The 24,826-nt window shown below is 36.9% G+C and overlaps 1 protein-coding gene across 4 annotated transcripts; it reads left to right on the top strand.

Moving 5' to 3' along the window:
* Window positions 1-261: 261 nt before the first annotated feature.
* Window positions 262-22,602, top strand: LOC121879678 (uncharacterized protein C18orf19 homolog A-like). Of its 4 annotated transcripts, XM_042386394.1 has the most exons (8): window positions 262-358; window positions 3,114-3,281; window positions 3,454-3,547; window positions 8,467-8,682; window positions 9,948-10,170; window positions 10,568-10,713; window positions 13,148-13,237; window positions 21,819-22,602. In XM_042386394.1, exons 2-8 carry the CDS (start codon window positions 3,237-3,239, stop codon window positions 21,905-21,907), a joined length of 903 nt encoding a protein of 300 aa, XP_042242328.1. In that variant the 5' UTR covers window positions 262-358; window positions 3,114-3,236; the 3' UTR covers window positions 21,908-22,602. The 4 variants fall into 4 exon arrangements, with proteins under 4 accessions (XP_042242328.1, XP_042242325.1, XP_042242326.1 ...); XM_042386391.1 differs by lacking the exon at window positions 21,819-22,602 and having other exon boundaries at window positions 13,148-15,642; XM_042386392.1 differs by lacking the exons at window positions 262-358; window positions 21,819-22,602 and adding an exon at window positions 498-514 and having other exon boundaries at window positions 13,148-15,642.
* The last annotated feature ends 2,224 nt before the right edge of the window (window positions 22,603-24,826 follow it).

Here is a 24,826-nt window from a genome sequence, read left to right as displayed (position 1 = left end):
AAATAATAAAATATAACAGATAACAGAGCATTCTAGGCATGAAAATTTCTTTAGATTAAGGGAGTTTACACATTTATCTATAGTATATTTTTTTTTTGATATTTGACTCAAAACTGTGTTCATAAAATGGGCATCAGTTAAAGTTCAGGTAGGCAATAATTAACCTAAAGATAAATCACCAACATGAACATTTTAATAATAAATTTATAATAATACAAATATTTCACTATAAAAAAAATCATTAATTTCCGGTGTATTGAAGGATTTAAGAGCAGGACATCGTCTGCCTTCAGTTGGTGTGGGGGGGTTATCACGTCTCTCTCACCCCTATAACCTCACCTATTTACTGTATATAACTGTGAGTATCATTATATTTTTGTGTTATAAGAGTGTCACATAATATAGCCCTTGTTTAAAAGATATTTATATGTTAGTGTAGGTTTATCATTGACTCGTGTGTTTGTAGTTTTGGTTGAGGTGTTATAATTCCTGTTTTAAATGTGAGGGAATGAAGGTCAGCTGTTATTTGTGTCTTTTCAACCATCATCAGGAGACAGATAAATTATATAATACTAGAAGTGAGGATTAGGTTATAGGGGTGTAGGTGGTACACTAGCAACGAGTGTATCTCATGTGTAAGTCAAGGTTTACCAGACTCCTATTTATTGCTTTACTAACACAAGATAGATCATTATTCTCTCCTTGTTATCCCACACTGCTTGAAATTGTTTTTGTATTCTTGAAGTAAGATGTTCCTCAACAATTGACAACCTTGAAAATGTTACATCAGATCATGGAGACAGTATTGCAGTTCCATTGTCTTAACCAGGGGTCACCAAACTTTTTTCACAGTGGGCCGGATAACTGAAAGAATGACGAGCGTGGGCCGCATAATCATTCTGTTCAATACTTGCAAGCCAGAACGAAAGCCATGGAAACCATGGTAACGTCAGAGCGTAGGCAGAGCTACCACGGCGGGCCTGATGAACTGACGTCGCGGGCCGCCCGCGGGCCGTAGTTTGGTGACCCCTGGTCTTAACGAACTAAGGTTATACAGTATGGTCAAATTTTAGTTTCGGTCCCTATGTTTTTCCAACGTTTTTTTAAGTATTTTTAATAATTTGGATCTAACCTAACCAATCTAACCTAACCAAACTAACCTAACCAATCTAACCTAACCAAACTAACCTAACCAAACAAACCTAACCAAACTAACCTAACCCAACTAACCTAACCAACCAACCAAACAAACCTAACCAAACTTAACTTAACATAACCTGACCACAGAACCCAGGGACTAGTATATATAACCTAACCTAAATTTCTCAAGTTTCCCAGATGACCGAAACTGAACTAATACATAATTTACTGTATTTATGATAAAATGTTTAAATGAAAACCTTATCATTGAGAAAAATCGTCCTTATACACATTCTTGTTGTTTTCCCTCGGTCATTAAGAGGTGTTTTATATCTATCTTACATTGATCTTCCATCTGTTTCATCAGGTAAATCATCTACCAGTATAAATTCTAGGCGTAGGTCTTGTATCTTTTACATATTTATTCATAGGTCACAATATTATTCATTATATACAGTACTAATAGATATGGTTAAGAATGTCCAAACTTATTAAAGATATGTTATATTACTCTTAGGAATTGTTATGGTAATACAGTGAGGCAAAATAATCACATGTACAGTACAGTAAAGAACCAAAATAATTCACAATGGTAAATAACGTTGAAGTGTATCTTTTTATATCCCTGCCATTGTTAGTGAGTTTGAGATAACGTCATGTCTAACTTTAGTGACTTTGCTGAGCCACACATGGGGTCGGTGTTGCTCAGGTTGTGCTGGGAACCTGATGGCATTGCTATATTTTCCCATATTTTTTGGTTTTCTGTAAGCAAAGAAATTATTTCTGAAATTTACCTAAATGGGCAGTTTTGTATGAAGTAAGGTAAGGCAAGCTGATAAAACTTTGGTATTTTACTAATTTTTTTTTTTTTTTTACGGGGAATAGCCCACCCAGGCGCAGGTTATTTACCCACAACAGGACCTACGGGGTGAAAAATAAGAGTAAAAAGAAATAAAAAAATAGAAGAGAAAATGTTTATATTAATCTACACCACGAAGATGCCCGAAAACCAGCTTATAGAAGTGACACAGATTGTATGAGTAGGGAAACACAGAAGAAGGCAGAGCATTCCACAGTTTGGCTGTGTGAGGAAAGAAGGAGGTACTATAACGGGTTATTCTAGTGTGACCGACATCCACAGAGAAACGGTGGGCACCGCGGGCAAGACGTGTGTTACGAGCCCACGGCCTTGCCGGCGGTACATTGCCCATTAAAGTACCTGTAAAAGAGAGAGAGTGAAGCAACATTGCGGCAAAGGGAAAGGGAAGAAAGATTATCAACTAAAGGAGAGTTAATAAGACAAAATGCCTTTGATTCCACCCTATCTAACAGTTGGACAGAAGAAGAGCCACCCCAGATATGAGAGCAGTACTCCAAGTTAGGACGAATGAATCCCTTATATACTTGAAGCAACTGCTCAGGAGTGAAGTAGCGACAGCATCTGTACAGCATTCCCAGCTTTCGGGAGGCAGCTTTAGCAATGTTGCAGAAGTGAAATGAAAGATGGAAGTTCTTAAAAATGTTTATGATGTAGTATGGTAGAGTGTCATGTTATCAGAGTGTAGCTACAGTATTGTAGTAAACTATCAGTCGCCATAATTATTCCTTCCTTAAGATCTGAAAGCTTCTACATTACTTTTGAGAATTACAGTTAATGTACTGTAAATGTACAGTATATTGTAAAAGTGATTTTTTTTCTTCCTTGCACTTGTTTGGGAAACCCTTACATGTATGATGCTGTTCTCCCCTTTATTGTATGCTGCTCTTTTTACTTATTTTTACTAGGTAATAGGTTTAATTTTTATGGTTGTCATTATAATTAAGGAAAATTATATGAAAAACAAGGACACTTTTGCCTGGGTAAGAAAATATTTATAAGTAGCCATAATTCTCCCATAACCAGACTAGACATCAGTTTGGTTCAGGGAGACTTCACCATTTATATATGCAATAAAGTCTTTTACTTTTTACAGGGTGATGAGGTGATGTTTATTACTATTAGACATTGGTAAATAAATGACACACACCTCCCATGGTATGGTTAAACCTACTCAACACTCTTCATAAAGAGTTGTACACAATATTGCTCGGCCAGGATGCTGCGAAATGCTACTCGCTGCCTCCATCCGGCGGTTAAGCAGGTAATTCTATTTCACGGGTTGTCTTTAATTTCCATAAACTTATACAATATTGAAATATTCCTCAACTAATGGTTTAGGGAAATATTTTTGTTTAACTCAGATTAATTATTACAGTAGTACAGGTATTATTATTTTTATTATTTGTTATTAATTATTATTATACTTTCAACAGGCATCATTCAGGAGTCAGTATACGAGATATATGTTGAAGAATGTTTATCTTTGTCCTCACCGGAGTATTAGTCACCATCTCCTGGCAACAAATGGTCAGTACTTGTGTCTCTATACAGTACAGTAGTTTTAGTATATACTCCTCACATTTTCTGGTAGGGGAATTTTTATTTACATTCTTTATGCCAGAATATTTGTGGTGTTTTTCACTACATAGCACGAGTTTGACGGTCATGTCCCCATAGACTTATTTGATGTATGACAATTGAGCATCATCATAGGATTCTTTTAATGATTATAGACTCTGGTATTTAAAGGTTTATCAGTTTTAATACCCTTACAATTGTTTTCTAATACCTTTAACTTATCAAAATTAGAAAGTTTAGTACAGTACTGTACACACTACAGTACTAAATCAAAATTACAAATTGGCCTCTGTTACTGTACATTAATAATTGGCCTCAATTACTGTACATTAACTTCTATAATTTTAAAGTTTGTCTTAAGTTTTCTATCTTGATGACCAGGTGGCTCCTGTTGAGGGGAGCCAGGACACAGCACCCCAAACTGTTAGCTGGAGCTGATCTCTCTATTGCCCATCCCTCTCCTTCCTTACTGTCTTACCCTTACCCTAAGTAAAGGTTGTCCTCTCGTGCCAAGAGATCTTTTTGACACTTGTGTATGTAACCATTACACACCAGCTCTGGCTTCCATCATCAGAGTGAATCTGTTTACTGATGTTAAGTCTTGTACTCCATTATAGTTCTGTGCGAAGGAATAGTTATGGAGTGTGGCAGCCAAGTGGATATAACACTCAACTCCTGTTGTAAGGGTCACTGGTTTGCACCCAATGTACCTGCAGTTCACTCAGCTGTGAATGGTTACTTAACATAAAGGTTAGAGAAGTGGTGAGGAGAACACTACCCTGGCAGCATGTACAGTACACACATGTAACACAACACATGGTGATACAGTACCAGAAAATATTCCCGATACACAACCGGGAGACGATACGTATACTTCTGAAAATATACCACGACACATTCTGAATTCTGGTTATTGGAGATTTCCGGTATCTTGTATTCCGTCGTCGAGAGATCTTACTTAATACTGTTTGAATGATGATGTGTTTGTTCCACTCTGGTGTATTGTACAGTGGGAAGTTGTGTGTTATACTATGAGTTTTAGTAGATACAGATGAGAAATCAATCAGTTTCATCCTCATATTATGGATAATTCTGTACAGTATAAATTTTACTTTTGTATAGATGTAACAACTGAGGTTGTTAGTCCTCTGAAAGATTGTTCCTTGGCTACCTGCATGTTTTGGATATGTTTCTGTTTCCCAATCTTGCTGTGAACAGTGACTGAATTTAGATGGGTATCAATAATTCAGTAGAATTTGGTGTACTGTATGTATCAGTATTAAGGGTGAGACATATGTCACTTGAGTGAGAATACCTGTAAATATTTTAATGTTTGGCTGTAATGATTTGGCGACACTAATATTTAAATAAACTATATGTAGTAGTGAGTTGACCAGCTCACAACATGTGTATAGTATATTATCTAATATTATTCTTCACTTTGTGATTTTGGAATTTGGCAGATACTTTCATGACAATAAAGGAAATGTATTCTTAGATATCATTCAAATTGGCAGACAAAAGTCTTTTTTGTTCCAGGTTTTATTTTAGTATTTTCTGCAGACACACAAAGTGTGAAAATTAATTGAAATAATTTAGTGAAGTTTGCAGGTACTTTAAGGACAATAAGGGGATTACAGGCAAACCCCATTATTCATAGCCTCGGTATTCGTCACCCCGTTTATCCGCAATCAATTTATTGTTGCCCATTTCCAATATTTACAACGGTTGCCCCGTTTATTCGCAAATTTTTACGAGCAAAAATTTTGAACAGCGCGCCTCAACCATAGCGTAGGACAGCGTGTGTACGTGTATACGTATTCCTCCGCCATACGCTCGCCTCGGTCTCACACGTGCTGGCGTGTGTTTTGTGTGATCTCGCAATGCCTAAGGGACCAGCTCCTAAAACTCCCAGCAATGTTGCTGAGAGATCACGCGTGGCAGTTACGTTGGACGTGAAATTGGATATCATAAAAAGACATGAACAACCCGGCTTCCTCTCACCCCAGTAAACCTTCACCCTCTCCCCTAATGCCAACTTCAGCAAGCAAGCAACACAGCACATCAGAGGTAAATTAACAGTCTACATTTAAAACTTACCTCACACACCTACGCACATAAACATTCAAACACTCACACACCCAACATGTAAAGTATACTGTACTTTTAAACATATACGCCTAATAAACTCAAAATGTTTGTTATTGATGTTTATTATGCCCTTGTTTCTTTATTTATTTTATGTTCTGTATGTAGTGAGTAAAACAAATGTTAAAATCTGACGGCCGTGACCACCCATATCCTCCTTATTTACATTATTTCTTATGGGAGAAATTGATCCGCTATTCACAGTTTCGATATTCTCAACGAGCTTCATGCCCGTAACCTTTGTGATAAGTTAGGCAGCCATGTATACCAGTCATATATTAGTTTAGTTTAATTCAAAATGGTGGGTTTGTCGTCTATGTTATGTACACGTGACATCTTAGTGAATCTCACACCATTATTACACTTAGTCTCAAGTGAGAAAACACTCTGTACAGTACTGGGTTATACTGTATCTTTGTTCTGTAGACCAAGGTTCAAGGTAAGGGTCATCATGACATAAGTTGTTGTTTATATTTACTGTAGGTGGTGGCTGATAGCTGGGGTCATCTTATCATTACAGTATAATCTTGATAGTCTTTTGTAAACATCTATTTTATGTTCTCGGTGTGACGTGTGAGACAACCTTCTTGTCATACATTGTACTGGGTAATTACTGTGTTTTTACCAGTTATTTGTGTAAATACTGTATGACCAAGGGAGCCATAACGTACACAGAGAAATTTGAGGGATGAAATCATTTTGTTTTTAGGTGATTTATTTAAAGTGCAGCAGTTTTATTATACAGTAGTTTGTGTATTTGCTGTAATTACTCTCCCCAAAACAGACACATTGATTATTTCATTCTTTGGTATTTAGTGCAGTATAGAGTATAAAGATTTTATTTTTGTTCACTTGTGAAAAATTAACATGATGTGTTAATGTTAACTCTATCAACAATGGCTTATTATACTAACGAGTTGTTTTCATGCTAATTTACTTTTAACTACAGTACTGTTGATTATATGAGAAGAAAACCTTGATATCCTCTACCTTCCCTTCATCTAGGAGGGGAGTGTTAAGTATGGGTGATCAGCCAATTGACACACAGCAGCTGGCATAACTTATTGTGTAGTTATATAAGGGGTAAAATGTGACCACTTCCCATACATCATATTTAGCATAAGAAAACTAACTTCACTTTAATGATATTGGATTTTGATTGGATTTTTCTAACTCAAGATTTCACATCATTGAGACCTGGTGTGTGGCAGTTAAGGGAGGATGAGGAGGGCTGTTAGGTGAGGTGTAAGGGGTTATGTCAGGGCTGTTAGGTGAGGTGTAAGGGTTAGGGTCAGGGCTGTTAGGTGAGGTGTAAGGGGATAGGGTCAGGGCTGTCAGTCATCTTATGGTATTATAAATTCATTGCACTTCTTTCTTGACCCACATAAAGGGTTTGGTCTCCTTGATGTACAGTCACCCAAAAAATCCTGTCGGGAACCACGAACCCCGAGATTCAGATTCGTGAACCCGAAGCAGCAGACACTGATGCATTATTCTGTCCATAAATGCTTCGGATTCAAGAGTCTGAATCTCGGGGTTCATGGTTCGCGACAGGACTTTTTTGGATGACTGTACAACAAAGAGACATGTGGACGGATTGTTATTTTGTTACAGGTAGTCTTAGTATCTTGACTGTAAGTGGCCACCGTAATTATGACATGTCCTCAAGCTGGTGATAACAAGATGTATTTGTTTATCTGTCTGGACTTCAAGGACTTTGTAATCTCTAAAGTTGCCAAGTTATACATTTTTTCAGTGTTTCTTTATTATAAACAACCCATTAAGATATTATTAACTAGATTATACAAAAGAATTATACATCTATGATATATTTTAGATAGAATTATGTGTATTTAGTGTTTGTATGTTAATGAATGGTGTTATAGATTGTTTATCACTTAACTATGGTATCTGGGATCCTTAGGTGTATTGTAAGTGCCAAGGAACCTTTAACCAAGAACTTTAGTCATATCTGATATTTGTTCAGTCTTGTTTATGGTGTGGTTCAGTGAACATAGTGAGAGTGTTACAGTGATCAAGAATAATTTGCTTATAATATTTCTTAGTAAAGAAAATGTTTTTGAGTTACCTATCATGTATTTTTATAATACAATATCGTTAAATAAAATGGAACTCTTTAATGCTTTTCAGAGAACTTAGGCAAAATTTGAAAAAGTTGTTTTTTTAAGCTGCAGAGGTGTCTTGATTGACAGCCAATACTGTTTCAGCAAGGTAGTTTATATGAGAGTTTTACATTTAATAAATAGAAGATTCAGGCTCAAGATCCATATTTATGGTTAAGGAGATAAAAAGAGTGCCTTGGGGTCCCTTTCCTCCCCAGAGCAAAGTCCTTAATCAGCAGGAATTATGGCTTTGAATTACACTCTGTTATGTGGTGAGTGTGCCCGTGTGAGCTCTCTTGAGAATGGCAAGTCAGACTAAGGTTCACCGCTGGTCTCAGAGACAGCTACTGAATTTAAACACATTAACTTGTTGGGCACCAGGTAGTACAGTACTATATATTGATGACTTACAGGGAGGTAGTTTCCTTCAGGATTATTTCTCATACTATCAAGCATTGTACATCTTTTAAGAATATGCATATCTTGCCCAGGATGTGTGTGGCAGTATCTGTCTTCCAGAGGTCACTTACTTATCTCCTCAGTCTTCTTGTAATTTTTTGCTTTACCTTTAAACTATTCATTACTTTTGTCCTTCAGGCACTTGGCACCTGAAAACTCAGTACCAGAGTCCACACAAACACCACCACAGGCCATTTACCATAGCCAGGATGACTGGTGGTAGTATTTTCCAATCTTCAACAAGTCTTGGGGTTACTCCCTTGCCATTATGGGCTCTTCCCGATACTACATTTAAGGAATGTCACGTTCGTCTGTACTCCACCAAGCCGCCCTCCGTGCCTTCATCACCAGTTGGTAAGTTGAGTTACTTGTTACAACAACTGTACAGTATTATGGGGGCACCTGAGGTTTATTCTGTTTCTCATTATAGTTACACTGATGAATTTGCCTTTGTAGGAGAAGGTATTTTTCTCTATCAGTATTACAAACACACTTGGTATACTGTACTGTATGATGTACACAGCTCACCTAAAGAGTATTCTTCTAATATTGATGATATAATGTTGTTGACAGTGAAAATTTGCTTTTAAGGAATTTGAGGCATAGTTACAGTATTGACAAATTTTCCCTTATCAATTGAAAACCTTTGTTGGTTGTGGGAAAATCTAGAGAACAGAAAAGTTTTCTACATACAACCAGTATAAATCTTATCAGTGATTTAAAGTTGGATGATTCACCCAGAGTTTTGTGACAGTCAGAGATACTGTATAACTCCAAGTATTTACTCAAGTAAATAGATAATAAAAGTTGTATTTTAGAGAATAAGTATAGCAGTTGAGTGTGTTGTTTGTGGTGGTTTTAATATGAAAGCTTGACAACCCAATTTTGTGTGAAAAATTATAATGAAATGTGAGGTTTAGAATTCTATGTACAGTAGCTAAAACAACTATCTGTGCAGGTGGGGGTCGATATGCTTAAAAATTTTACGTGTGACTGGTGACAGCCCTCATATACCCAAATATATCGTCCATGGTCTCATATTGTTTCCCACAAAGTATGCACACATAGTTGTTTTAGCTACTGTACAATATAACTTTCTATGAAATGGTTGATACTATGTGTGTGTTAAGTGTTCCTTGATGTTTCTGTATCTGTGCTCTGATCATTTGTCCCCTTAATTGAGGTTTGTTTTCTTCAGTTATTCCACCTACTGTGTGTGCAATGGAGAAAGATATTAGATAGGAGGATTTAAAACTGTAATCACACTTAAACTAGTAGAAGTGTGTAGGCATCCACACACACACACACACACACATGCATTTATTAAGTGTTTAGAAGCTCTTCCTCATTATGGCAGTCAGTGTCTGTCATGCCAGGTCTTATAAAATCTTAAAAATTATCTTTCATATTGGTAAATAAAAAGCTATAGATTAAATGCTTTTACATTTATTCATAGTTTGGAGGATGGTATTTTTACTTTGAACAAATGTATAACTTTCTTGATATTACATTATTTTTCACCCTTTACAAATGAGTGCCACAATTAATATTACTTTATTTATTACCATTAACAAATGTATAACATGCTCTATATTACATTATTTTTCACTTTTATCAAGATGAAAACCACAATGAAACCAAGACCTCAGGTTCCTCGGGAGAAAATGACGGCAAGAAATACGTACAAGCTGGAGGATTATCAAATAAGGAGAGAGACGAGAAGAAGATGTCTTTAGTACAGAAGTTTAAGCTTATGTATAAACAATACTGGTATGTGTTGATCCCTGTACACATTGTGACCTCCGTAGTCTGGTATGGCGCGTTCTTCATAGCCGCCAAGAGGTAATGTGTGATGTTATTGTTGTCTACTGTACTGTATATTGAGTGATTTATAAAGTGTATTATATTTATACTAAACTGAACTCATTCTATATTGAACTTCTAGCTAATATATATTGGCTTGTACAGTCATCCAGAAAAGCCCTGTTGCCTCTCCTGGTGAACCACAAACACCCAAGATTCAAACTCATGAACCTGAAGCAGCTTACTGAATAATGCATGAGTGTCTTCTGCTTCGGGTTCACGGGTCTGAATCTCTGGGTTCGTGGTTCGGCAGGAGAGGCAACAAGACTTTTTTACGGGACTCAACATAAACTATAATTGGCTAATGGGCATATACAGCCATTTGACATATAAATATTTCACAAGACTATGTTTTACCCTGGTTGGATATTTGCAGTGGTGTTGACATAGTTCCAATATTGGAGAAGTTGGGGGCGGGAGAAAAGATTTTATCGCATTTACAAAACAGTAACGCCGGTTATTATGCTATTGCCTACGCCATGTACAAAATTGCCACTCCTGCGAGATATACCATCACAATAGGTACGTGCTAACGAGATTCTGACTGTATTTTTTTCAGTTTAAAATGATGACCATATAGAGTCTATTTATTCCTAGTAAGTTTTATATGAGTACTGGATGAAGGATGAAATTAGTATGTTTAATTTAATGGTAGATGGAAGGAGGTAAAGGAGATGGAGGAATGGAATGAAAGGAGATGGAGGAATGGAATGAAAGGAAGATATTTTGCTGGTTGGTAATACTGAGTGTGTGAAACAACAAAGAGAATTCCATATTTTGAGAGCCTGTTGTGGGAAGGTCTTTACCACCATATTAGAATCCATCTTTTACAAATAGTGATAAAAAACGATTACCAACACAACCCATATACAGTATATTTATTACCTTGAACAAATACTAACACTCCATAACCCATATATATATATATTACCTTGAACGAATACCAACACTCCATAACCCATATATATATTACCTTGAACGAATACCAACACTCCATAACCCATATATATATTACCTTGAACGAATACCAACACAACCCATATATATTACCTTGAAGAAATACCAACACTCCATAACCCATATATATATTACCTTGCTTTTAAACTGATCCATAGTGTGTTAAAACTGCCTCCTTTCTGTTCTGTTATGTTATCCATTATTCCACCATCCAACAGTACTGTAATCTCAAACACTCATAATTTACCCATTATTGAGTTCCTATCACTATGTTCCTGTATTCAGTATAGCTCCTTAGTGTATCATTCTCACCACACAGATTATCATACCCATAGTGTATCATTCTTACAGATTATCATACCCATAGTGTATCATTCTTACAGATTATCATACCCCTAGTGTATCATTCTCACAGATTATCATACCCCCTAGTGTATCATTCTCACAGATTATCATAACCCTAGTGTATCATTCTCACCACACAGATTATCATACCCCTAGTGTATCATTCTTACAGATTATCATACCCCTAGTGTGTCATTCTCACAGATTATCATACCCCTAGTGTATCATTCTTACAGATTATCATACCCCTAGTGTATCATTCTTACAGATTATCATACCCCTAGTGTATCATTCTCACAGATTATCATACCCCTAGTGTGTCATTCTCACAGATTATCATACCCCTAGTGTGTCATTCTCACAGATTATCATAACCCTAGTGTATCATTCTCACCACACAGATTATCATACCCCTAGTGTATCATTCTTACAGATTATCATACCCCTAGTGTATCATTCTCTGAATTATCATACCCCACATTCTGGTGTCCCCTAGTGTATCATTCTCACAGATTATTATACCCCCTAGTGTATCATTCTCTCATTGATTATATCCCCTAGTGTATCATTCTCACAGATTATCATACCCCTAGTGTATCATTCTCACCACACAGATTATCATACCCCTAGTGTATCATTCTCTGAATTATCTAGTGTAATCCATTCTCACAGATTATCATACCCCTAGTGTATCATTCTCACAGATTATCATACCCCTAGTGTATCATTCTCACAGATTATCATACCCCTAGTGTATCATTCTCACAGATTATCATACCCCTAGTGTATCATTCTCACAGATTATCATACCCCTAGTGTATCATTCTCACAGATTATCATACCCCTAGTGTATCATTCTCACAGATTATCATACCCCTAGTGTATCATTCTCACAGATTATCATACCCCTAGTGTATCATTCTCACAGATTATCATACCCCTAGTGTATCATTCTCACAGATTATCATACCCCTAGTGTATCATTCTCACAGATTATCATACCCCTAGTGTATCATTCTCAATTATCAGTGTATCATTCTCACAGATTATCATACCCCTAGTGTATCATTCTCACAGATTATCATACCCCTAGTGTATCATTCTCACAGATTATCATACCCCTAGTGTATCATTCTCACAGATTATCATACCCCTAGTGTATCATTCTCACAGATTATCATACCCCTAGTGTATCATTCTCACAGATTATCATACCCCTAGTGTATCATTCTCACAGATTATCATACCCCTAGTGTATCATTCTCACAGATTATCATACCCCTAGTGTATCATTCTCACAGATTATCATACCCCTAGTGTATCATTCTCACAGATTATCATACCCCTAGTGTATCATTCTCACAGATTATCATACCCCTAGTGTATCATTCTCACAGATTATCATACCCCTAGTGTATCATTCTCACAGATTATCATACCCCTAGTGTATCATTCTCACAGATTATCATACCCCTAGTGTATCATTCTCACAGATTATCATACCCCTAGTGTATCATTCTCACAGATTATCATACCCCTAGTGTATCATTCTCACAGATTATCATACCCCCTTGTTTTTCTCAAAGCTTCCCTCATGAGGACTTATAGATCAGAAGCAGCTGTGATATTAAGCCTCTTCTCTCTCCTCCTGTAGGTGGAACAACAATAGCCATCAACTACCTGAAGAAGTACGGCTACATAAGACCCGTCCCGTCGTCCGAGAAGCTCAAGGAGATGTACGAAGGTAAAAGGGAGGAATTGATTGAGAAGAAGGAGGAAATAGTTGGGAAATACCAGGAGAAGAAGGGAGAGATGGTAGACAAATACCAGGAGAGGAGAGAAGAGGTGGTGGGGAGGTATCAGGAGAGGAGAGAAGAGGTGGTGGGGAGGTATCAGGAGAGGAAAAATGAAATGGTGCAGAGGGTAACTGACAAGAGGAAGGAACTGAGGGGAAAAGTATCAGAGAAAAGGGAAGAGTTTAAGGATAGGCTTGAGGAGAAGAGGGAGAAGCTTGGTAGTATAAGGGACAGGAGTAAGTGGAAGCCTTGGTGAGGTAAAGTAGAACATAGTTAAGATATTTTAGAAAGTGTTTAAAATGTTACAAGATTTACCATCACCACGACTGTACAATTTTTTATGCACTTATTTTGTGTTTGTGTTGTCTTTTCTGGGTATATTTATGTCTTTTTCTTGAGCTTTTTATTTAAAATTTATTTATTTATAATTTATTTTGCTTTATAATATTGTAAGTCCTTTATTTACATTGTGATTCCCGGAAAATGCAACATTAGGCGAAACACATTAAATGAAACCCTACTGTATCATTACACATCATGTATCTTGGAATTCTGTAGGTGCTGTAGTCCTCAACTTTACAGAAGGGATTCGACTTTGAAAAGTTGCCCACACTTAAATTCTGTAACACAAACCAAATTTTTCAATGGACAATTATCATTTCTTCGGGTGTGAATTTCACCAGCCATTCCTGCTTCCACCCGGTCTTACCCACATCAAAACCTTTAGTTGGTCACTTACTTGGCTACATTCAATATCTTTTAAGTTATTTCAGTGATTACTATACTGTACTGTAATGATAAAATATGTACTTACAAGAAACAGTATAAGGTAATAGTAAACACAGTATGAAACAGCTTGAAGTAGTAAACTATGCAGTGAAATAGACTCCTGACAGATTTGTTTAATGGCAATTTGTTTTTGTAAATTGATATATTTTTTTCAAATTTATACACTACGTAAAAAAGTGGATAAGTGTATTACAGCATACTAGTAAGATTAAATACATCATTAAGTTATTCCACACCACATATGACAATGGTGACTCTTCTAAAACAGTGGTTTGGCATTTTTATGCATAATCTTCAAACTCTTAGACACTTTCTTTTGACTTAGTGATTTGACCCAAACACTTAACAGTCGCCTTATCTATGCATTATGTATTTGTATTACAGTACAGGTACGTAGTTCTTAATGGGGTCACACTATTTTGTCAATGTAAGTGTGTATTATTTTAACTGTCTTGGGTGGTAAGCCAAGTTCTCTGCTGATGTCCACAGTTGATTCCTCATCACCTCTAAATGAATTATTTTCCTTGTCTTCTCTGATACTCTCATGCTTGTAGAAATTTACTTAGGTTTTAACGGGTTAAAACTCACAACAAATGCACAAGACTTAACTGGCTCCTAACCAGCGTGATGTGGTGTTGACACTGATGCCAGAGTGATAATGTTTTGCATCATTAGGACCAAAGTACAGTACAGTACAGTACTGGAGTTAACCTCTGCTTTTTACTTTAAAATTTTCAGTGTTTAAATTTAATTATGTTCCTTACTATATCAACACCATCATACCAATCCAACGTAAATATAGGACTTACAATATCTATTATTGTAGAGGTGCTGCTAGACTGTGAGAGGTTAAGAACAATTGTCTGTGGTGTAAGAAAATGCTGATTGATTGTGCTGTGTTATGTGCATTATTCATAGAGAATTATCTTCACACATGCCTGGTGGTCTGATACTAGTACAGTACAGTATACTTGAGCCAGTACTGTATGGACTTGATGAATCAATTACTGTAAGCTCATTGATATTTGAGTTTTGATTCTTAAGTGAAACATATCTTGATGTGAACCAATTTTTGCTTTATAGTTAGAAGCTGGACACTGGCTGAAGATATGTAAATACATGATAAAAAAAATTTAATGGGTATAATGGAATAATTCTTTGCCTTGTTATTAACTTAAAACTTTTATTCCCAGAGCCATACTTTAGGAGAGATAATCTCATTTGTTTTCGTTTTTTGGCTTAAACTTTGTGAATCAGCAGTTGACTTTGTGCTCTAAGATTATCAAGAAGAATGTGGGGAACAGCCCTCCAGCCTCCTTCCCCCAGCTAGACCACCAACAGTTGTGGCTGATAGATAAAATTACGTAAATTAATCGTTGCAAACCCAGGGCGTGATAAAGTTTATATGTGGTAATATTTGTGTTGTGACAGTTGCAGTTTAGTGCTGTACAGTGGTCCCTCGGTTAACGAACACAATTCGTTCCAGAAGGTCGTTCGTTAACCGAAAATTTTGCTAACTGAAACCATTGTTTCAATGGGATTTTGGGTAATTGGTTCCTGCTCACCAAAAATTTCATTCAAACTAAAAATAAATGCAGTAAAGTACGCTTTACTTTGAGGTGTGCATGTAGAAGGCTCCTGGTTGATGATGATGATGATGATGAGGGGAATTAGAATGGGGGTGGAGGAGAAGGGAGAAGAGAAGAAAGCATTGGGGTGGAAGAGAAGTCGCCCCATGCTTCATGTCGCCATTTCACCCATAAAATTTTGGTTCACTTGGTGTAATTCAAGATTATTTTCTTTAAATCAACACTGCGCTGCATTATATATCATCAATATGTAAAATAAATTTCAAAATGACCAATAATTTGACTGGAAACAGAGAAAAAAAGCGTTTATATTGAAGAGAGAGTGAAGCAAGATGTTATCTCCACTGAAAAGACACAGAGACTGACGCCTGTATGGTGTGTTGACAGGCTGTTTGGCGCACTAAAAACTTCTTGATATTTACTAAAATAGTAAGGAAATTAAGCCCTAGAACCGATTACTGTATTGGCGGACTAATACGACAGCTAGTGTGCAAGCGAAAACATGTTGGGGGGCACTCGTAAGGAATTACGTTAACCGAAATTTTGTTAACTGAGGCGCTCGCTAACCGAGGGATCACTGTTTGTAGATGCTCGTTGGACTTGCCATGTGTATGCTTTAGCCCCTTGTACCTTGTTTATTATTATTGAAGGGTTCTATATCTAAAGTCTGTACAGGGTGTCTCAAAAAAATGCCTTACAGGTTTTTGTGGGGATCATGTGAGTGTATGTACTGTATTATAACAGCAACATTGTCCTCATATATCAACAAGTGAGGACAATGTTGCTGGTGTAGTACAGTACAGTACAAGCATTCATACTATCTCCACTAAAATCTGTATATGGTGTTTTAAAATAAGAATGTTTAAGATGTTTAAAGGAATAAGATTCTGTAATGCAAAGAGAGTTACAAGTTGCATAAGCTGTAATCCAGTGATGAGGAAGATCCCATCTAGAGTCATCTCGGGCATAATACAGTACAGGGTTATTTTATTCAAGAACCTTAAATGACTATAATATTATATTTTAGGATGTGCAATAGACAGGAACCTAAAATTAGTAGGAATGAAGACTGGTCGTGTTATTACCAAGATTATTTATATTCTTTTCAAGGATCATATTACTCACATGCACACTTTTTTATTTCTCACTTCCTGTACAGTTCATTGATGACTGTAAAGTTTTCAGCAGGAGACTGCTTACCGTACTGCCTTAACTGAGGATTATGCGACATATTGTGCAGGGGGCTATACATTATTGTTGCAGTAGACATAACCTTGAACAGTGCAAGGCAGAAAGTCTGGCTGTCTGTGTGCATAAATGGTAGTTTAGTCACTGGGTAGTGTTCATTTTCAGTAGGTCAGCCATTCTTGTTTGTGAAAAATTCTTTGTTTCAGTTGTACAGGAGCAAATCTTTTCAAAATCTTATTTACAAAATAGTTAACAAGAGAGTATTTATAAGAATGTTTTTTATTATTATTTTCATCATTGATAAAATTTATTAAAAATATACAATAGATTTAAAAAAGAAATAATAATGGAATAGATAAAAGATCATGATAGAGACACAACATAGTAAAAAACTTTAATATAATTGATAACATAAAGTATAATGTAAAAGTAAATATATTTATGTGGGGAGAAAAATTAGATGAAAAATGGTTCAGTATATTATTGAAACATATACAGTAGAGTCGTATCCCAGTAAAAAATACAACAGGCAATGATACGAAATAATGTAATTGAAAAATGTGTACCATATTGATAATATTAGTGTATTCTTCCCATTTTATTAGTTATGACACTGTACAGTTTACAGATGAAGTAGATACTGTACCCTCAAAAATTTGCATTACACTGTACAGGTATTCTGAGACTTTAACCTGATCATTCCTTGCAGCAAATACATGTCAACACACCTGGTGATAGGGAGCTCTAAGCCACTTAGTACCTGTTTCCTGCAATTTTCTGTGTTGTAGGAATTTCATTACAGAATATATCCTAAAATTCTATTGTACATACTAGTGTAAATAATAAAGAAATTTTAAAAAATTTCCTTTCAATATAATTCTTTGCTTGCCCCAGACTACAGGTTTGGGAGGAAGTAATTGACTGAATTTTATTTTGAGTTGTGTGAAAGATGCTACAGTACAGTACGGGGGGTGAGACTATCTTAGTCTGTTCACTTAAAGCTTGCAACTGAGGCCTAGAGTCAGTTTGTACTAAGGCAGCTGATGGGTTGGCGGACGGACACTGGAAGAACTACTACAGTTCTTTAGTATTTAATCTATTGTATTTATTTTCTGACATTTTAAGGGATAATAACTTTTCACTGTTGATCTCTGATAATTTCTGCACTTGGTGAAGCAAAAATATAAATACAGTTTTACCCCGCTTAACGCGCTTTCACTTAACGCGTTTTCGCATATACGCGGTGCCTTGCCAAAGCTGAACTTTCACTTAACGCGGGTTTTTTCCACATATACGCGGTGAGTGTCCGGCTCGGATGCTATTTTTAGATTTTGCCCACGCGCCACGCGCCACCCACCCGCCCGCCTGCCTGCCTGCCTCTCCCTCCTCCTCCCTCCGCTTGGGTAAGCGGCGCGGTAAGGTTGCGCAGTGTGTGTCTTTGTTGCGTTATCACTGACGTCATATGACGTCTCGGACTGTGATTGGCCATGCAGCCCTACCCCCCTCTGCTGCTAGCTGTAATTGGCTTAAAGTATTATGACGTGACTACCCCGGGGAGGGAGGGAGGGAGGAGAGACGACGCTTGACCTAGCCGCGGCAGTTTCATCCCTCAAGGCCACGCCGGGTTAACGCGCATCCATTGTTCCGTAAAATGGCTTCCGCCGGACCACCACCCCCAGAGAGAAACCTTTCCTTACCGCAACCCACCACAGCCAGCCCAAGCCAGTGATAGTGATAGTGAAGTTGATTTTGAGGGATTTGTCAGGGAAGCCATGACAACTGTAAGTGACAGTGATATTGATTCACCTAGTAATGGTGATTCACCTAGTAATGGTGATTCACCTGAGGGGCAGTAATCTGCCCTCTGCCTCGGAACCAGCCTCCATCCCCGTATGCCGACCCATCTCTTCTACTACCGTGAGTGTTCCTCAAAAATTTTCGTTTTTTAACCTATTCTTTATTTTTCCTATGTTAACCTTTATCTTTCCTAACCTAACCTCTTCTATATTACTTGTTTTTCATGCCACCATAAAGTTAAGATAGAATTTTTACTACAACATAGTTATTTGTCGTCAAAAAGTGGAGTTTGGGGGTCGGGCTGGGTTCTATTGGAATTAATCCCATATGTTCTGTTATTCACTTAACGCGGTTTTCACTTAACGCGGGACCCTCTGGGTTCAATTGACCGCGTTAAGTGGGGTACAACTGTATAAATACTGAAGCGCTGCAGTGATTCTTCGGGTGTCCAGCTGCCAACCAATCAGCTGCCTTGCTACAAACTGACCCTAAGCTTCAGTTGTAAGCTTAATGTAAACATACTATAGTTAGCATAATTAAGGATTTAATGTGCGTATGAAGACCCCAAGAGTATTAAAAGATTGTAGTTAGTGTGGGAACAGGGCAGAATATTGGTCTACCCTCATACCAAACAACACCCTGAACAGCCTCCCTTGATGTAGGACCACTGTCATCACTAAACAGGGAAGTCATTTATTATGTTGTGATGCCTTCAATCAAGAGATAAGGTGAGCTATTGAATTATTACTTGGATTACAATACTTAAATATCTTATTCAGATGAATGAAGGTGTGCAGTTTTTATTTTTATAATGTTAAATCATCATCATCAACATTTTACGACCTCTTTCCATGCTTATGGGAGTTAACCACGATTACTTGATGACAGGTCTCCCTGGTGCAGTCTCTTGTAGCCTCACTTTTCAGGCTCTTAACTCTTCAATACTATCTGCTATCATTACTAAGTCGTCAACATACAACTCCCAGGCCAGGACAGTCCTAAAGTCCCATGATAAACAGAAGGGGGCTCAAAACAGACCCCTGCTGGACCTGTACTTTCATCTAAAATTCCTCACTTTCCATTCCATTTATTTTCAAGCCCTTGTACAGTAATGCCATAGCCACTCAAACAAGACATTCCTCAACCTCTAGCTTTCTCATTACCCATTTTACTTCTTCACATGGTGCTGTACCATCAAATACCTTCTCTAAGTCTACAAATAAAAAACAACTTCACTACATATTTCTCTGGCCATAAATATTGCCTCTGTGTTCCCCTGACCTGACAATGAACCCAGACAGCATTTTGTTAATGTCCACGCTCTCCTTAGTCTATTTCTCAATCACTCCTTCTTCCACAACTTTCATATCTTGATCTAACATCTTCAGGCCCCTGTAGTTTCCACAGTCTAGTGCAGGGGTCACCAAACTACGGCCCGCGGGCCGGATCCCAAGTCCTTCCCCGGCTCGTGGTAGCTCCGCCTACACTCTGACGTTACCAGAGCTTTCGTTCTGGCTTGCAAGTATTGAACAGAATGATTATGCGGCCCGCGCTCGTCATTCTTTCAGTTATCCGGCCCACTGTGAAAAAAGTTTGGTGACCCCTGGTCTAGTGCATCACCTTTACCCTTGGCATAAAACATGGTCAAACACTCTGGCATAAAGGTCAGGAGGACAAATACCAGAGGATTAATGAAATCCATATTTTTTTTAGTTTATGTATCATTTAATTTGAGCAAGAGGAGGCACATCCTTGGTCTCTTACAGATTTTATGTATAGACCTGTCTAGTCTAAACTTACCCTCAATATTAATCATCATTGTTACCTATGTTTTAGTTTCCATTATTCTGCTCAAGGAGTGTGGAGGTTAAGTGGATACAGCGCTCGCCTCCTGTTCCATACGTCGATGGTTCAATCCCAGGCACTCCCAGTTCACCCAGCTGTTAATGGTCCCTAAGTTTACAACTTGGGGAAGTGAATGCAGTCGAGTGCAGTACCGGCCATGCTGCCTCCTTGTGTACTGAAGGCTTTAGTATACATGTACTTTCACTTTTCATTCAGCTTAAATTGTTTCCTCTAAGTTGAGGAATCTTTGTATAATAAACAACTACAGACTCAAATAACATTGCCTATAATACTTGATTTCTCTTGTCATATTTTGTAATGAAGTTTTTGTTAACTCCTCACTGTTAACATAATAGGATTACAGCAGGCAGTTTATCCATTGTGTTCTGTCCGTGAAAGTTCTTTGCTTGTGTAGCAACTTTACCAAATGTGGTCAGACTTGTAACAAATTTCTTACAAAGCAGAACAGTATATCCTTTATCCTTAAGCTCTTTGAACAGCAAAAATTATCTGATTACCAGTAGTAATCCTCTTGTGGGGGATCACATCACTTGTGTGTTGTGGTAGAAGTAACTGTTGAGTCTGGATATATTATTGGTGGTGGCTTAGGTTGTGGGGCAGAAGCTTTAGATGTGTCTATAATCACTGTGGATACTTCACCATTCAACATCAACTTTTCCCTGTCTTTATCAGCTTAAAATCCTAGCCCTACAGATGGTAATTTTTCCTCTAATGCAGATAATAGTCTTTGGGTGGTAAGTAAATAATCAATGATAAAAAAATTAAATATGATATAAACAGGAGGATTTACATGAAGGGCATCAATGATACATTTTGTTAATAATTATTTTTTGTATAGAGTAATTGTTATAGTGGTTCTCCTGTCTGTTGACAACAATACTCTAGATGTCTTGATGTATTTAGTAACAGCTGGACATGTTAATTGATTTGGAATAGAACAATATTATTACTTTTTCAATATGTTAAATTTTCCCTTTACCGGGTATATGAGTATGTGAGCCCCTCAAACTGTTTCACTGAATCCATGACACAAAGTTGGCAGCCTAAAACTGTATATATTCACTCATGCTCAATTGACTGAAAATACTGTACAGTACAAATTTTTAAATAGATTGTACTGTACTATGGCTTTTAATTCCCAAATATTTTTGCCATGTTAGCTTGGTAGAACAGTTACTGCAGTATATAGTAAAAACATTTATAAATAATATAAATCAAAAGTGTGGACAGAGTTTGTGTTTATAGGCTAACACATTGTATAGTGCTACAATTTGCTCTACAGTATTTCTCTTCTAAACAGTTGTGCTTTTGAGGGTTCGAGCACTGACGAAGATCTTCAAAAGAAAAGACCAAACAGCATTACCGACTCGTCTCTATAGACCCGTGTGATTCATGGTGTGCTTGTGGAAGACTGGGAGGTTGATGCCTAGGAGAGAATATGGAAATACAGTAGTCAATGATGTACTGTGTATGTCATCAATGCTTTAATAGTACAAAATTATAAAAAATACCATAGTAAAATAATACATATACCTGTACAGTATATCTTATCCATTAAGTTGTCCTATTTAACCTTTAAACTGTGGCCAACATATTTCATGTTTCAGGTGCTCCAGATTTTGCTCACCTGGGGGAAGATTAGGGAATCCTCACTTGCCATATAAGGGTTTAGAGGATGTTTGAGTATGAATTACTGTACCATAATATAATACTGTGCTATAATAAATTACTCTGTGCACTTGGTTAAAACATGACAGTTGTTCTTAACTGTATAAGTCTTGTAGTGCTGCATTTATTACTTTTGTGTTGAAGCAATAGAGAAAGTTTTTACAATATATTATTGTTATAGATTAACACTTTTGTACTTGGTTATATATATATAAAGGAAAAACACTAGATACATTACATATAGAATTACACTATAAACTTTGTCTTTTATTCTCATATCACCTGCCTCTGGGTACATTGTACATTTCCCATGTTGTTATCTAACCTTGGTCAAAGCCTAGTGAAGGGGACTGTACAGTACAGGGTACTGTACAGTCCCCTTCACTAGTGCATTTACAGGGTCTCCTCATATAAATATTCCACAAATCATTCCATTGAGATATTTGTTTTAATATTGTTTTAATTAGTCCATAGTAGTGTTTACTATTGTGAGTTTCCTTCTGTTAAATGTAAACAAACACAACGTTGCCACACTGTACACAACCTGACGAGTCCCTGTAAATGCACAAGTGAAGGGGACTGTACACTGTTCATAATTAGTAAGAGAACTAATTCTTTTTTGTTCCTCAAGCACCACATTTACCTCTGAGTCTGTAGTCTATACAGTATAGTGTTTCACAGCAGATACAGTGGCCTTCACATCTATGATTTAAGAAACTAAAATCCTTCTCAGCTGTAGACACACTGAACAGTACTGTAAATAAAATACTGGTGATGAAATTTTATGATGGGCAAACACGATCAGTTTTGACCGATAACTGTTTAAAGTGTAACTGTCTTTATATAAAACATGTGTATACTGTATGTAGTATTTGTGTTTGATTTGGTAATTATTTGAATGTTTCTGCATGTATATACTGTACAGTATATTTGTTCATGTGTAGTTGACCAGTAAATGCACATTTGACAAGAGTTAATACTGTATATATCTGTGTGACGTAATGATTGCGTATGTTGTACAGGTTTCCTCTTTAGTTTCATAGACTCAAAATTGCTTACGAAGTTAACTACAGTACACTCAGAATTGAACATTGCCATCAAATATTATTATATGGTACCCACTTGGCAGCCAAACTCCATAAAACAAGAATTACCGTAATCAATATCTATGAGCCAGTCATTCATCTTTTATCAACCACGTGTTCAATGGTTAATACTTGTCATCACTCATGTGTTCATCAGTTACTCATTTATTTCAAGTATATCATCAGTGTGGAACTCTTGATACATAATGGGGTTCTGTACCATATATGACACATCCACTATCAAAGGGTTAAATGTACGTCATCAACTCACATGGCCATTAATCACACACTTATTCTCGAGTAGTGTTAGAAAGTTTCCATCACACAGTAAGTGGAGATATGATGTCGGTCATATTTTTTCCCAACTTCCTTTACAAATATGCTGTATTTTGTTCTATTTCTACTTTTACTTATTTAAACTTTGTTATTTATTGTTGATGATATATTCTGGGAAGCCTTATTTTAATGCAGTTTTCCCCATAAGCAAATATATTCCACCAATTTTTATTAGTGTCTTGTTTATATCTTTCCTCTGTTATTTCATACTTTACCTTCTACTTCCCTCTTCCATTCTTTATTTATAAACAAACACACATGTACAATATACGGCTAATTGACAGATAGATAGATATTAAGTAAAATTGTCATACAAATTTGGATTAATTCACTATGTACAGTATAGACAATAACTGATTTTTAAGATTTACAAATCCTAACACTTAACCTGACAAACTACCCATAATGGATGACAAACTACCCTAAATGGATCTAATACCCCTCCCCTGACAAACTACCCTAAATGGATCTAACATGACAAACTACCCATAATGGATCTAACACCCTCCCCTGACAAACTACCTAAATGGATCTAACACCCCCCCCTGACAAACTACCTAAATGGATCTAACACCCCCCTCCCCTGACAAACTACCTAAATGGATCTAACACCCCCCTCCCCCTCCCCGTGTGTGGGTGTGTTCTGGGTCTAGTTTTTTTTCTATAGATAAACGCCATTCGAAAACTTCCCACAAAACCTTATGAAAAAAAAAAAAATCCCGATAACGTAAATTTTATTCTTTTCCCCAGACAAAATTTGTATTGTATTTTAGAATGGTTGACATTGAGTAAAAGTATATAAAAAATGTCATCGTAAAACTTGCCCTGATAAACTTGGCTACCAGGGAAAATTTCTCCAGTCATCGATAGAATGTTAAGTGGAGGGCCCGGTAGCCATCACGCCTCCTTCACGTGATCACCCACCCCCACAGTCTTCCTTGGCTGAGACAGTTCTGAGCAGGGTTAGGTAAGTCTATGGCTGGGAATTAGTTGAAGTGATAACAGCTTTTATTTTATTTATCGCTTAGGAAATACTGTAATTCATAGATTATGTGTTTTACCGTTTGGCTATACGAAAGATTCTCCTTTATCATAGTTTATCAGATATTCTACCCAAGAGGTTTAGGTTAGGGTGATTCATTGTCTGGTGAAATAATTAAGCTGGGGGTAGAGCTAATCTTCCAGTCATCCGAAACATCATTGGAATCTAAAAAAATGG

This window comes from Homarus americanus, unplaced genomic scaffold, assembly GCF_018991925.1.
Source record: "Homarus americanus isolate GMGI-L3 unplaced genomic scaffold, GMGI_Hamer_2.0 scaffold42643, whole genome shotgun sequence".
Lineage (NCBI taxonomy): Eukaryota > Metazoa > Arthropoda > Malacostraca > Decapoda > Nephropidae > Homarus > Homarus americanus.
Note: the sequence above shows the minus strand (reverse complement) of the source record. Positions and strands in the feature narration are given on the sequence as shown.